At 39.9% G+C, this 13,310-nt stretch overlaps 1 protein-coding gene across 6 annotated transcripts; it reads right to left on the minus strand.

The window, feature by feature from the left end:
• Positions 1-938: 938 nt before the first annotated feature.
• On the minus strand, positions 939-11,667 carry LOC118121972 (dixin). Of its 6 annotated transcripts, none has more exons than XM_047343463.1 (21): positions 11,413-11,667; positions 10,556-10,685; positions 9,848-9,973; positions 9,525-9,756; positions 9,182-9,271; positions 6,591-6,679; positions 6,375-6,478; positions 5,886-5,969; positions 5,541-5,594; positions 5,328-5,378; positions 5,139-5,243; positions 4,990-5,043; positions 4,788-4,859; positions 4,495-4,566; positions 4,304-4,369; positions 3,960-4,106; positions 3,629-3,692; positions 3,441-3,537; positions 3,145-3,253; positions 2,410-2,489; positions 939-2,323 (listed from the first exon to the last, which is right to left on the minus strand). In XM_047343463.1, the coding sequence occupies exons 1-21, from the start codon at positions 11,473-11,475 to the stop codon at positions 2,314-2,316; spliced, it is 1,899 nt and encodes a 632-aa protein (XP_047199419.1). In that variant the 5' UTR covers positions 11,476-11,667; the 3' UTR covers positions 939-2,313. The 6 variants fall into 6 exon arrangements, with proteins under 6 accessions (XP_047199419.1, XP_035034221.1, XP_035034220.1 ...); XM_035178330.2 differs by having other exon boundaries at positions 3,960-4,109; XM_035178329.2 differs by having other exon boundaries at positions 3,960-4,109; positions 6,591-6,685.
• Between the last annotated feature and the right edge of the window lie 1,643 nt (positions 11,668-13,310).

Here is a 13,310-nt window from a genome sequence, read left to right on the forward strand (position 1 = left end):
AACACATTTCAATCTGTGCAGCAGCTCCTTCTAAAAGATGCATATTACCTTTGAAATACATTTTAAATAAATCTTAATATAAAATATAAATATATAAAATACAAGGTTCACATGACCACATGATGTAATAAGAATCAATGATTTTAAAACAGGTAGCAGTCTAACAGAAGAACCATGTTAATGAGATTTAAAATAGATATAGATAAATAGATAAAAAATAATATTACTTCAACCGTTAATTAAGCAGATCACTGTTTATTGAGCATGGAGCTGATTAATCATGTTTGATACAACTGAGGACGTAGATCAGCATATAGTATTAATGTAGGGCTGCTCCAAATTATTATACCTATTATTAGGGATTATTTATGTCACTTAATGGTTTGAACAATAAAACATCAGAAAATATTGAAAAACATCCGTCACAACATCCTTGAGTCCTACGTTACCTCCTCTAATGCCTTATTTTGTCCAACTAACTAACCAACTAGTTAAAATCCCCCCAAAAATACATTCACAGTAATGTGAGACTAAGTAAAGCAACAAATTCTCCCATTTTAAGCCCTGAATCAGTGACGGATTTCTGCATTAAAAATTATTTAAACAATTATTTGTTTTAGGAAGTTGTAAAAGTAGTTGCAGATGAATTTTCAGTCGATGGACCAATTGATTGTTCGAGGAACCACTGAAGCTCTAAACATAAACTGCTGTAAATCTGTTAACCACTTTTGAAACTCAGCTGGTATTTAAAAATACAGTTCAGCATGAGTTTGTAATGACTGAGATTCTGGCACATCAGTGACATTTAAGACATTAGCACCCATCCATATCAAACGTAGAAATACTTTCCTAACATGGTTGAGTTTTTCGCCCGTGGTGAGTGGGTTCAGAGAAAGGTCTTCAAACCACCGTAAAAACTGGACCAAGGACATGTCATCTTTAAAAAAAACTCATGTTTTATTACAAAATATGTCTTTCTAACATTGAAACAAGTATTTTAAACAGACAGTAATCCATATTCTGTAAAGTAAACAAACAAATGCTAAATAACCATCTCATCAGCAAATTGTACATTTTACAGTACAGGCAGTTATGGCATTCGAATGGGTTAAGTTTGAAAGAAGACAGGTGCATATTTCAGCTGGCTTGTGAGTGAAGGCAAACAAATTGCTCCCCAACGGGAAGAAAGAGACAGATCGAAAGAAAATGCGAGTTAAACAGTCCACACACACCTACACACACACTCCCACACACACCATAAATACTTGGAAGGTCCATGTTTCTGGACCAAAGTCCCCTTTAAACCAAACATCCACTGCATCTTTGTAACAAGAGCATTCATATCGCAAGAATCTCTCTCATATTCTTAAAATATATAAGGAAACAGTGAAAAAATTTTTACACAAATGTACAAAACAAGTAAAAAACAAGTAACAGTGCAGTTCATCTGCCTTTCCAATAAACGTCAACATTCCAGCATCATTTCTATTCACTGACAGCAGTTCAGTAGGAGCCTGTTCTGTTCATAAGTCTGCTGCTGTCCCACAGAAATATATTCAAGTTTTTTTTAACATGACCATCATCCTATTTTTTAACCACTTTGTGTAATTAATTAATAATAAACGTAATACTCAGTAATGTAGCTGCTGGTATGTGGTCAATGTGTTTTCAGCTGTTGTATCTATTGAAGCATTGTGGAGCACAAGAACAAAATGAATTGTTCACACAGTTTGTCCTTTTTCTCTCCTTGTCACATTTGTGTTACAATAGTAAGTTGTTTTCTTTCTAACTCAGTATTTCTCTATTTCTTACTAGGCTAAATAATTTCACATTCACAATGAAGACTGAAGTGTAACTGGGCTAAAGAACATTCAATAATACATATCTGATGTTTCTTTAACGACAACCTTGCTTCACAATGAATCAAAATGTGACACTGAACACTGAAACACTTTGAAAGGTGAAACAACAACACTACTGTGGTTTTAGAAAGTTTGTTCTGCATGATGTTTCTTCTTTGAGTCCAGTCTTGATGTTGCAGATGCAGCCTGGCAATAAGATGGAAATAGCTTTCCTTTGTTAGGCACTGAGTTTTACGATATTGTAGAGATCTCCCACATTCTCTAGAGCAGGTCGGGCTCAGAATGGTTAACCTAAATCTCATACTGACAAGTCTTACAGTATTTCGCTAAAAGGTCAAATCTAAATAAACAACATTGTCCACTTGTGCCTCTTTTCTGAAGTGTTGCTGATGTGCCTCTGGGATCACAGTAACCAGGTGCAAAGACAGAGTCAATTCCCCTCAGCTCGAACCTACAATGGCCTGAGACAGAAAAGATGATGCGTTGTTTAAAACTGAGAATCAGGAAAATAAAGAGAATGACACTTATTTGATAAAGTTGTTGTTACCTGTCGTCACCACGGTCCTCTTCTACCCACGCCACGATTTTACCTTCCCAACCTGGAACGACTGCTGCATCCAGGAACACCTGCACACAGAAACAAGATGTTAAGGTACAACCACTCTGCTCTATTAAATATATTTACATTCCATATGTGTATTCGACTGTATTTTTGCACAGGACAATGACTGTGAATCATTTTGAGTGTAGCACAAAACAGGTAGAGTTTCTGTCAGATTAAATTTAAGACCTGTTTAAGAATTTATAGCCTTTCACACCTATGAAATGTAAATACATTAATATCCCAATTTTGTCAGTACTGCCGGGCTAATAACAGCATATAATAACTCCACAAAAAGCAATTAAAGAGTAATTCCTGCATGCACAATCTATTGCCTTATCAGTCTCACTTGTAGTTATTGGAGCTATAATGTTTCCCAACAGCCTGCATTAATATACATGAAACGTTATAACTAATGTTTTGTGAACAGCAAGAAAAGATATATCCAAGACATTTGTAAATGAGACATAAGCCTTTTAAATACCTTGTAAACCCTATTAGAAGGAACTGAACTCAGTGCTGTTCATGACTATTTAACACCTGCAGATTTTCTGACTAAAACTCAGACAATTAAGTGTTTAAAGTATATATAACTATTGCCCCTGAAACAAAACATAATTTTAATTTGGACTAGTGTGTTTCCTATTACTGTCCTATTATATTTGTATTGTCTTTTCTTACCTCCTCCTTCACTGTGCCAAACTCTGGGTCCAGGGCCTTGAAGTGATACCTGTAGTTTCCCTCTTGATCCACAGCTGCTTTAACGTCCTTCAGAGTTACTTCACCCAACCTGTACGATGATTACAAAGTTGATGACTCATCTTGACATCTCGTGACATTTTATATTTTTTTGTGTTTCACCAAATACCTTAAAAATATCTATTAGAATTATCCCGTTTTTAAGGCAAATTTAGCTTAAAAAACTGCAACTTTTTGAATATTTAAGAAAAAAAACACCCCAACAAACACACACCAACCTTTTCTGAATATTGATCATGGAAGGCGTTGGGGATTTTCCAGTGAAATAAAGGATTTTAGTCGAGGAAGAGGAGCCACTGTGGGACTGACCAACCTCTGTAATAAACATTAGAAACATTTGTAAAAGCATAAATATTCCCTGTGTGCATGCGTGAGGAGTAGGTGGGTGGGTGGTGGAACGACTTACTTGTGCCGGACCAGGGGTCAGAGTCTGTGTGTTGACCTTTGCGCCTTGGAGACTTCCCTCTTCCCTGCAGTATTTGGACAAAATCATCTCATGGTCTTACATCTATGCATTTTGTCATAGGTAACCCTAACTAAGAAGATTTTTAAATAAATATTGCAGGACACTCTTTCATTGGTGCTCACTCTCTGATCAAATCTGGGTATTAGCTCATTGTTCAAAAAGTCAGTAGTTATCAAATCAGTCTCTGTGATGGCCTCAACCATGACGGCGCAGTACTGACAGTTGGACAGAAGCAGACTCAGGTGTGTTTATGCTTGTAAAACATTTGTACCCTGTGTGTGTGGACCACATGCAGTCTGTCGATGAGTGACACTATGCCCTGCTCCAGGGTGTCCAGTGTATGGTGCTGCGGGTCGTGGTCCCTGAAGTTGTTCCTCAAACTCCGGAGTGAGTCTCTGAGCAGCTGAACCTCATCTGCCTGCTGTCAGAGCACAAACAAAACAACCCTGTTAAACACATGTTGTTAGTGCTTCATGTGGTCAACTTATACTGTGTAGCCTTAATGTTGTAAGACAATATAATGCATTGTGGCTGTGTTATGCTATTTTAACACCTGAACATGTAGAAATGTAAACATATACGCAGAACAGTGACATCCACAGAAACAATACTTACACCTGACACAGAGGGAGCTGGATTTCCAGAGTAAGAACATCCATTGTTCTCTGTGCCGGAGGGAATCTTAAACAAGCAACAAGAAAAAAGTATCAGCTATGTAATGTATATCTGAATGTATGGCCGTGTGGTGCAGGCTGAAAACAAAACCTTGACTTAAAAAAAAAAGTAAAGACCGAGCACTTCTGTACCTGTTGCAGATCTCTTCCCATTAGCTCCTGCAGCAAGTTGTTTTTATGCTCCAACTCTCTTTGCAACTCATTCTGTCAAAGAGACACGGTGAAATTTTAAAGAAATAGATTTACAGTTATAATCTCCTGTATCTCCTATTTAAGCATACATTTACTGATAATTTTTTATAATTAATTGATATTAAAACATTTTAAATCAATGATTAATGTTTGGTCTGATATTTTGACACCCTGCATTAAAGTGGACAGAACATTTTGTGCCCACTCTAACTAAAATCCTGAGACTGACAGACCTGTTGTTTCTGGCTTTCTTCGAGCATGTGTTTGAGTTGCTGCAGTAGTCTGTCCTTCTGTCCAATCTCTTTCTGCACCAAAGAGAACAGGAAAATATCATTATTGAGTGAAGTTACATTAAACACATGCTGTGTAACATAATGCATATGATTAGACTAAGTTACAACAGCCCACTAACAGAGAGGGATTGAAGTTCCTCACCTTGCATTCGCCCCACAGTCTGTTATTTTCCTCCATCTTCCACTGTAGCTCTGCCTACAACACATTTCAATACAAGAGGAGAATTTACAAAACATCCAATTTGTAACACAGTTTCACTTTTAAAAAACCCGATATTATATATTTTATACATTCTGGTTGTTGAGCTCATCCTTTGTCATGCTGGCTCGCAGAAGCTCCTGCTTCATCTGCAGGATTGACGCCTCCTGAGTGCACAGCCTCTGCTGCTGGGCGCCCTGAACATTAACAAACCAACAGAAAGTCAGTAACCAGCCAGAAAGGTTTCTACCAAGCAGTTATAATTGTATTCTTTGTCTTACTTTGACTCCCTGGAGGTTTCTCATCTCTTGCTTACAGTACAGCAGTTCCCTCTGAAGCAAACAGCAAACAACACAGTCTGAATTAAATATTAATCACAGTGTAGATTGCAGAAGTTTATTCTCCCAGTAATAAGAGACTTTTACTAATAACAAAAGAGATAATGTTTTTTTATGAAGTTTGAAAAGAGATAAATGATAAGTGTATTTTTTTACCTTTAACTCCTGTGCTTCCTCCATACTCTGATCCAAGCGACTTCGAATGACTACCTGGAAAGAGAGCGGAATAAGAGGATACGTGTAAAAACCACAATGGCCTGAGAAAGAAGAGAAACTGATACCCGTGTCACCTCCTGACACACACACGCGCACACACACACACACACACACACACACAGTATAGAAAAAGAAATGTGATCTGATCTGAACACAAAGAGCTTGTGTAACCAAGCAGAGAAGAGAGTGACACAGTAAAGAGAGAGAGCCGGCATGCACAAAAAGTAAAATCAAGACTAAATGTAGGGGTTAAAACAGAAAAATGAAAGGAGAGAATTTCTGTACCAGCTGCTGTTCAGAGTTGCACTGGTCCAAAGTCAAAGACACGTCCTTCTCATCCTCAGACAGAGAACCATGAAGCAGTAGAGCCTGAATAACACAAACATGTGAGACCAGGTTTTACTTTTGAAGTGAAGTTGCCGTGTTCAGAAAAGCTCTGACCAGTTGAGGCAGCAGCTGATAGGTTGTTTGATGCATGTAGACTGGGCGTGTGCATGATGAACTGTCTGTCACAAATGGAACACTGGTCTCTACTGGGTTGTTTCACCCATGTAGTTTTCAGTTTTTGTATAACCTTGATGCCACATTAGCACCATTCAGACTTCTGAGATCCCAATTCTCTTATGTTGGGGGAAAATATAGAAAGCACACCCTGGAATCTATCTTTAACATGGAGGTCAACTAAAAGCTCCTCTGCATGAAAACAAAGAAAACACTCTGTATTTATACATAAAACGTTTCCAGAATTAAATTAGAACCACAGTTATCATTTACCTGCAGGGCCGACACCATTTTTCTTGTCTCCTGTACGTCATTCTCCAAAGTTTCATTGAGAGAATCTTCCCACGCCGTCTCCACTACAGCATGAGATGACTCCGCTGAATGCACACAGATGTACACACATAACCCATTATTACACATGTCCCACTATGTGTTTTGGGGTTTGCTAATGAAATGCTGTGTTGGCTTGTGGTGCGAGACAGAACTCACCGCTGCTCTGCTGTTGTTGGTGGTCATCTTCCGATCTGTCTGGGTGGCTGCTGGGTGGAGCTTTTGGACACGACACTGGACTGACGGAGCTAAGGCTCGAGAAGAACAAGACACTGATTTATTCCAGAGAGGCACAGGGGTGTATGCATGTGTGAGCAAAGCCTTCTATAACATAGAGGCCTTGCTGGCATGTGATCAAACAGTAACCACCGTAAGGGATGCCATGAGAAAGAAAGCCCAACGATCAGTTGGCCAATAAACTCGGCCGATATGAGCCTTTCACAGACATATCAGTGACAGTGTTTATGTTTCTGGATATATACCAACATGAAAAGTTTTATTTTACTGAATAAACAATGCAGAAAATATTTTACATTAAAAACATCTCAACTCAAGTTTTACATATTTGATTGTATTTGTTTTCTTTTATTTATAATTATTTATAATAAAGTGTATGCTTAAACTTTTAAATCATCAAGCCTTAATTGCATTTCTTTGTCATAAAGGTTTGAAAACATCATCTTAAGAATCATTGCCAATACATATTAGCCAATGTATCGGTACTCAGAATGTTTCACTCCATTATATTATAATGGCATCAACCCACAATAATTCATATTGATCGCACTCTTGTGAGAAGTAAAGCAAACGTGCCTGCAGTGAGGTCGTGTGACAGGAATTTTTGATACATTCTGGGTCATTTCACAAAAATCTGAAATCTAAGAGCAGAAATCTAAGCGCACGGAAGCAGCCAAAGTGTGAGGAGGTGAACTCAAACTGAAGCACTGGAAATTTGAACTGCACAGAGTAAGGAAATCTGAATGTGAAATAAATAACTAATGTTTTTTTTCAAAAAAGACAATGCTCTTGAATAAAAGTAGGAAAGAAACTTATTTGTGGAAACTCTGACTCAAGTTTGGACAGATGGGCTGTCAGAAAAAAAGGGAAAAGAGACGGGACACACAAATGCAACCTATCATCACGACCCACTTTCTGAAACTAGTCATGAAAAGCCCAAATCGTTGCATGCCTTTTTTAAACCAAAGCACTTACATGCTGCACAGTGAACACAGTCACTGCACTAGCATCTTTCACAATGTAGCACTGTAGAATTGTTATGTGCATAGTGAACAGAGCATTAACTCACACACTTACACAGCGATCCACACACTAGCACACACTCACACTGCCACACAGCATCTGATCTTACCATTTAATCTGCGTCCCCCCCATCACAAGCTTAAGTGCATAATATTTCCACGGTTTCTAACTTTCACCCCCGCATGAGGGTCTCTGGCCTCAGCACCTCGGCAAGCTCGGGACAGTTTATGATTTTCCTCTTTCTGACACTCCCCCATCCCTTGCCCTCCAGCTAACCTACATATTAACACGGCGACCGACTCAGCAGACACTGCTTAGCATCTCTCACTTTATTAAGCTACATGTGGGATTGAAGCATCAGGTTGTTCTGTCTAATATGTCTCTCCAGAGAAAACCACATCATTCTTCTACAAATAATTAATGCATGCACTTCTCTCTGTTACTATAAACACACAAACACACACACGTATAACTGTGGTGAACGAACACCACAAAACCTAACTATAAACGGGACATGTGATTAGAGAAGATAAAGACTGATTGTGTTGTTTTCTATCATCCACGTAATCAGTCTACACACACACACACACAGAAGCCAAAGTCATATGCTCACAAACACACAGAATGTAGTCTACTGTTTGCACAGTGTGGCAAAGAAAGTGTTAAAGATGGCAGATAACAGAAAGAAAAAAAAAGAACTGTCGGCAAAGACCTGAACTGAATCAACTGTAACAGTATAAATAGCAACAAAATGAAGTTTGTTTTCTGCCAAACAGAAAGTTGCAGAATTTGATGTAAAAATACACATTTGTTAACAAAAAGCAGCATTTATGACATAATTGTAGCATTTGTCCTCAGGCCGCTAAACAGTGCAGTAAACTCCTTGATGTATTTAGGCCAGATTGTGGTTGGTTTTATACTTTTGTTTTACTATTGTCACAGCGCTGCATTTCTTAAAATGATGCAACCTCTTGGCATGATCCAGCCCATATGATGTCTGAGAATATAGAACTCTATATAAGGATGGAGGACATGACGTCTCCCCCAAAAGTAAAGCCGATGCGTCTCAATCACCTCATGTACACGCTGATGTTTGGTTATAAATTAGTTTTTTGATGCTATAAAAATGGGGTGAAACGTCATGATTGACAGCTGAGACTAACTTGCAAATTGTTGATATTGCAGCAACCTTGTTATAAGTTTACATGTTGCATTTAAGAGCACCACAAGGCTAGATATCTACTTTTATTCTGAAGGTATGATGCTTGCCGGAATCAAATCTGCCTTTTACATGACAGAGAGGTACAAAAAACAAATCATGTATGTGCAGTCTGTATGTATGTTTGCATGCTGTTTAATCTCACTATCCAGGCAATGTGCAGGAATTGCAGTTGCAATAGACCAATAAATTCCAACTTCTAAATTCAACGAGTCATGGGTTGACTTGTTCATCACTATGAGAGACTTGAGTTGATGTAAAAGCAGATTACCTGCTGGGCTGAGGATTGTCCTGCTCTCTTTCATACTGCTGGACCAGCGAACGGACACACACAATCTTTTCCTTGTCCAACCCCCAGTCACTGAGAGAGGGCAGACAAAGCAGATGTTACTTATTTATTTTCTACAGCTTCTACAACTCTGACAAATACACAGGGACAGGTCATATTTCAAAAGGATGCAAGTCCTTTGCTGTTCTCTGTTTGTCCACTAGAGGCCAGCAAAGACCACACATTTATGTAAAGAATTGCTGCAGAACATTTGAATATAACGGAAATGGGTTTGTGGTAGACAACGCTGTGTATAGCTGTTTAAGGTTGTAGCAACCAGTTGTACCTGTGGATACGTAGGACTCGTGCAGGCTGTGAGGCATCAAAATGTGCGGTCGCCAGTGCAGCAGCGGCCCCTTGTGCTAATGCAACAGGGGAGAGAGGGTTGTGGCTGGCATGGCCTCTTGTCAAGGTCCGTCCACTTCCAGCAGCAGCCCTGTGGTTGGCTGACGGTTTGAAGTGAGCAGCCAGCGCCAGAATTATCCTCATTACAGATTTCAGGTTACCATCAACAATGTCTGCAGACAGAAAAGGAGCATACGAAAACCTTAGAGCAACCCTTCTCAAAATGTAAGGAGAAGGAGCGTGAAACTGAGGTGTGTGATTTACCTCTTGCGGATATGTGTGGCATGCGTATGTGTCGGGAGGAAATGAACTGCAAGACCTGCTCCACATTCTTCCTGCTTTCGTCTTTGCTTTGAGGAGACACGAATACTCCCTCCAGCACTTCTCCAGCTGCCAGTTTAATGGATTAAAAATGATTATACAGCAATTAGTTAGGTATTTTTACAGTACCACATGGGCAATGCCACAACTGAAGTGTAAAAAGGTCATTTTTCACTTTTCAATTTTGAAGGAAATACAAACTGGTAACAAATAAAGATGTTCTGAGAATGCAAATATACAAATACATTTATTAATATTGAAAGAAATATGTCTAACACTAATTTTTCCTTACTCTGTTACTAAGTCCGACCAACTTAACTTTAGGACGAACACATGTTTTAAGGTTAGGTTAAGGTTTAGTTAAACCTGACCTTAGGCAAGCAGTGATTATGGTGCAGATTAGAGTAAGTCTCTGGAAAATCAATGAAAGTCAAGGTAATGTCCTCTGAAATCATGGAGACACAACTGTGCAAGTGTATGTGTGTGCATGTTCCAGGTATTACTCATGCTGTGGGGACATAAATCTGTTTACAGCCACATTATGGGGGCTTGTCTTCTTCATGGGGACAAAAATCAAGTCCCCATAACTTAAATGCTTACATTTTAAGGTAAAGACATGTTTTGTGTTTTCGTGTGCGTGTGTTTATTTACCAACTATCTCTATGAGTTGTGTGAGCACCACCCCATCGTGCAGGTCGTGCCTGAGGTTAGTGATAGGCTTCAGGCCCGGTTTCCTCTTCAGCTGACAGTTCACCCAGGAAATATACGCTGCCAGCTGCTGCTGCAAATTCACCAAATCAGACAGGCACAAATCAAGCAAACCACACACACACACACACACACACACACACACACACACACACACACACACACACACACACAGCTTAGAGCAGGGGCCCACATCCAGGCTGAAAGACCATGGCATGACAAACGAGTCCCTTTGTTTATTATGTTGGGACAGAGGAGGGGGAGCAGGGTCAGCCCATTGTTCCGCTGCTCATCACTTTAATTAAAGCAGCTCTAACATCTCATGTCATGTTCAGTACGTGCACGGATTTCACCCCGTGCACCCACCTTCACCTCCCAGTCACGTGACGGCCCGTCGTCCGGGATACGTTACACAGAACGCACCCCGTTCTCCACAACAGAACAAGTCACTTAACGCTGAACTCAAGGTGATGCCGACCTCATTACAGGTTTAAAAAACTCACACTACAACCAGTCGGTGGTCACATTCCAACATGAACGTCGTTGTAGTTCGCTCATGAAAACAGTACAGTCGGGATTCATGCGAGTTTCCCCTGGTCCAAAATGCACATTAACGTGTGCTAGCGGAAGAAAACACCACCAACGTATGTGGAGAAAGTGACTTATTACTGCATGAATGCATGGTACGGAGTTGTTTGCCAGTGTAACCGGTAGTTTGTTGGCAGGTTTGACAGGCTGGGTGGTTTCTAGCTAACCTGACGTAGTGGACGGTGACATTAGTAACGCTGGGTGAACGTTACCTCGTTGGAGCTCCCGTGAAGAACCTCGTCCAGCAAACTTCCTCTCGAGAGTGAGGCGATCATCTTTTCACTCGCGCACCCATTTAAGCTAGCGAGTCGGTTGGCCTCACCCGAAACAACCGTCCCCTCCGCCCCCGCTATAAACTACCGCTGCAACAAACGTCAACACACCGGGACAGTTGCAGGATCACCGGCGAGCTACCGTTACTCTGAAAACGGGAGTCAAGTCCCCGTCACACCGACTTACAACACTTCCGGTTTCAGTTTTCAGAATGCAAATACCACACAGGAATACTTCCGGGATTGATATTGCCCCATATCCTTTTGTAAGAACAATGTTATCTTTATGTTATGTTATATTTGTTTGTTTTATAAATGTATCTTGAATAATAATGCCACTTTTCATTTTTTGGGGTTCCCATATTGTTTATTGTTATTAAAACCAGCAGCTGAAAGGATTAAGAAAGAGGCAGAATGTGTTAAATGACATTAGTTGTACCATGAGTCTTATTTGATGGTTCCTGCTGGTTCCTGTGGCTTCATCCGTTACCATCTGACATGTATATTCCAGACAATAACAACTTACAGTAACTGAGAACAACCATAACAGTACATATGGATCCTTGTTCGGCTGATCAAACTGTCTGCATGTCCAGATATAATATGCATTTAAATGCTCCTGCATATTATAAATAGACACGGTAATGCCCTCTTTACAAATACAGTACATTAGTTCTTAAATTCTGTGTAGATTTCATAGCATTCTTGATCTCCAGCAAAACAATCTCCCCCAGGAACAGAAACAGACACATGCATGTGGCCTTCAGCATCCAGCTATCTAACTGCGACATCTTATGAGTGTCATTCTAATCAGGCTATGTGGCTGAGTATGGGGGGGGCTTGTAGGACTGGAGGTGCTTTGGTTGCTCAGAGATCAAACTGGTGCTTTGGAGTCACTTTCAAATTGCTGGACTTGAAGTGGATCGTAATGATTGTGCACAGACTGGAATCTCCATGGCACTGAGATCCTGGATGTGACGTGTCACACCAGTGCAGGATAGAGCACAGCAACAAGAACAAGGTGTTGACTTTGCATGTATGCACTGCAACTTACAAAGTCCTTTCCTGACAAAACGATTGATCATGCCATTTGTTTCAGAAATAAAATGCCAAAGGTTCACTACTTGCAGCTTCTAAAAGGAGGACAACATGCTGGTTTCTTGGTCTTTAATGACAGTTTAATGAATTACTAGTCAGAAAAAAAACCAAGCAATTTCAAGTCATCACCCTTGACATATGCAAGATCACATACTTGAGAGAATAAGACCTATTAATACTGAAATAATTGTTAAAAGACAACCATAGATGTTCTTGCCTGGCTTTGTCTTGTTCCCACCAAAATTGATGAAAAAAGATCAAGTTATACATTTAGTAATTTGCAAAGTGATCTGATCCAAGATGCTATGGTACGGGAGGTAGATGTTGCAGGGTCCGGGAGGAGGGAAACACAAATTTCCATCTTCCAACACGACATTCTCACCAAAAACACACAGCTGAAAGAAAAGATCAAAGATTACATGTTAATGTTTTGAACTTTGCCTGTCCTTTTGCACTATGAATATATCTATATGAGTATATGTATGTGTCTGTTTCTTTGTGTACCTGGTTCTGCAGTAGTTTCTGTGCCACATTTAGAAGTGTGGTGCTCTCTGCACTTTTCAGGTCACAGAAAAGAAAAGTAGCCCGAGCCAGAGTCACACTAGACCTTGGTGGTATGCATGGTCGTCCTGACAGCAGACTCACCACTTCCTACATACATGCGAATACACAGAAGACAAAGCATGTTAAACGATCAAAATAACACTATCTGAAACTATATAGTATAACTGAAACAGGCA

Source organism: Hippoglossus stenolepis, chromosome 15, assembly GCF_022539355.2.
Source record: "Hippoglossus stenolepis isolate QCI-W04-F060 chromosome 15, HSTE1.2, whole genome shotgun sequence".
Lineage (NCBI taxonomy): Eukaryota > Metazoa > Chordata > Actinopteri > Pleuronectiformes > Pleuronectidae > Hippoglossus > Hippoglossus stenolepis.

Bases quoted from the DNA above. Each gene is read 5' to 3' on its own strand.
- LOC118121972 (XM_035178327.2), bottom strand. From the start codon at position 11,475: ATGATCGCCTCACTCTCGAGAGGAAGTTTGCTGGACGAGGTTCTTCAC. The intron at 5,595-5,885 runs GTACAGAAATTC...CTCTCTTTCCAG, and splicing joins GCAACTCTGAACAGCAGCTG to GTAGTCATTCGAAGTCGCTT. The intron at 5,379-5,540 runs GTAAAAAAATAC...TGTTTGCTTCAG, and splicing joins AGGAAGCACAGGAGTTAAAG to AGGGAACTGCTGTACTGTAA.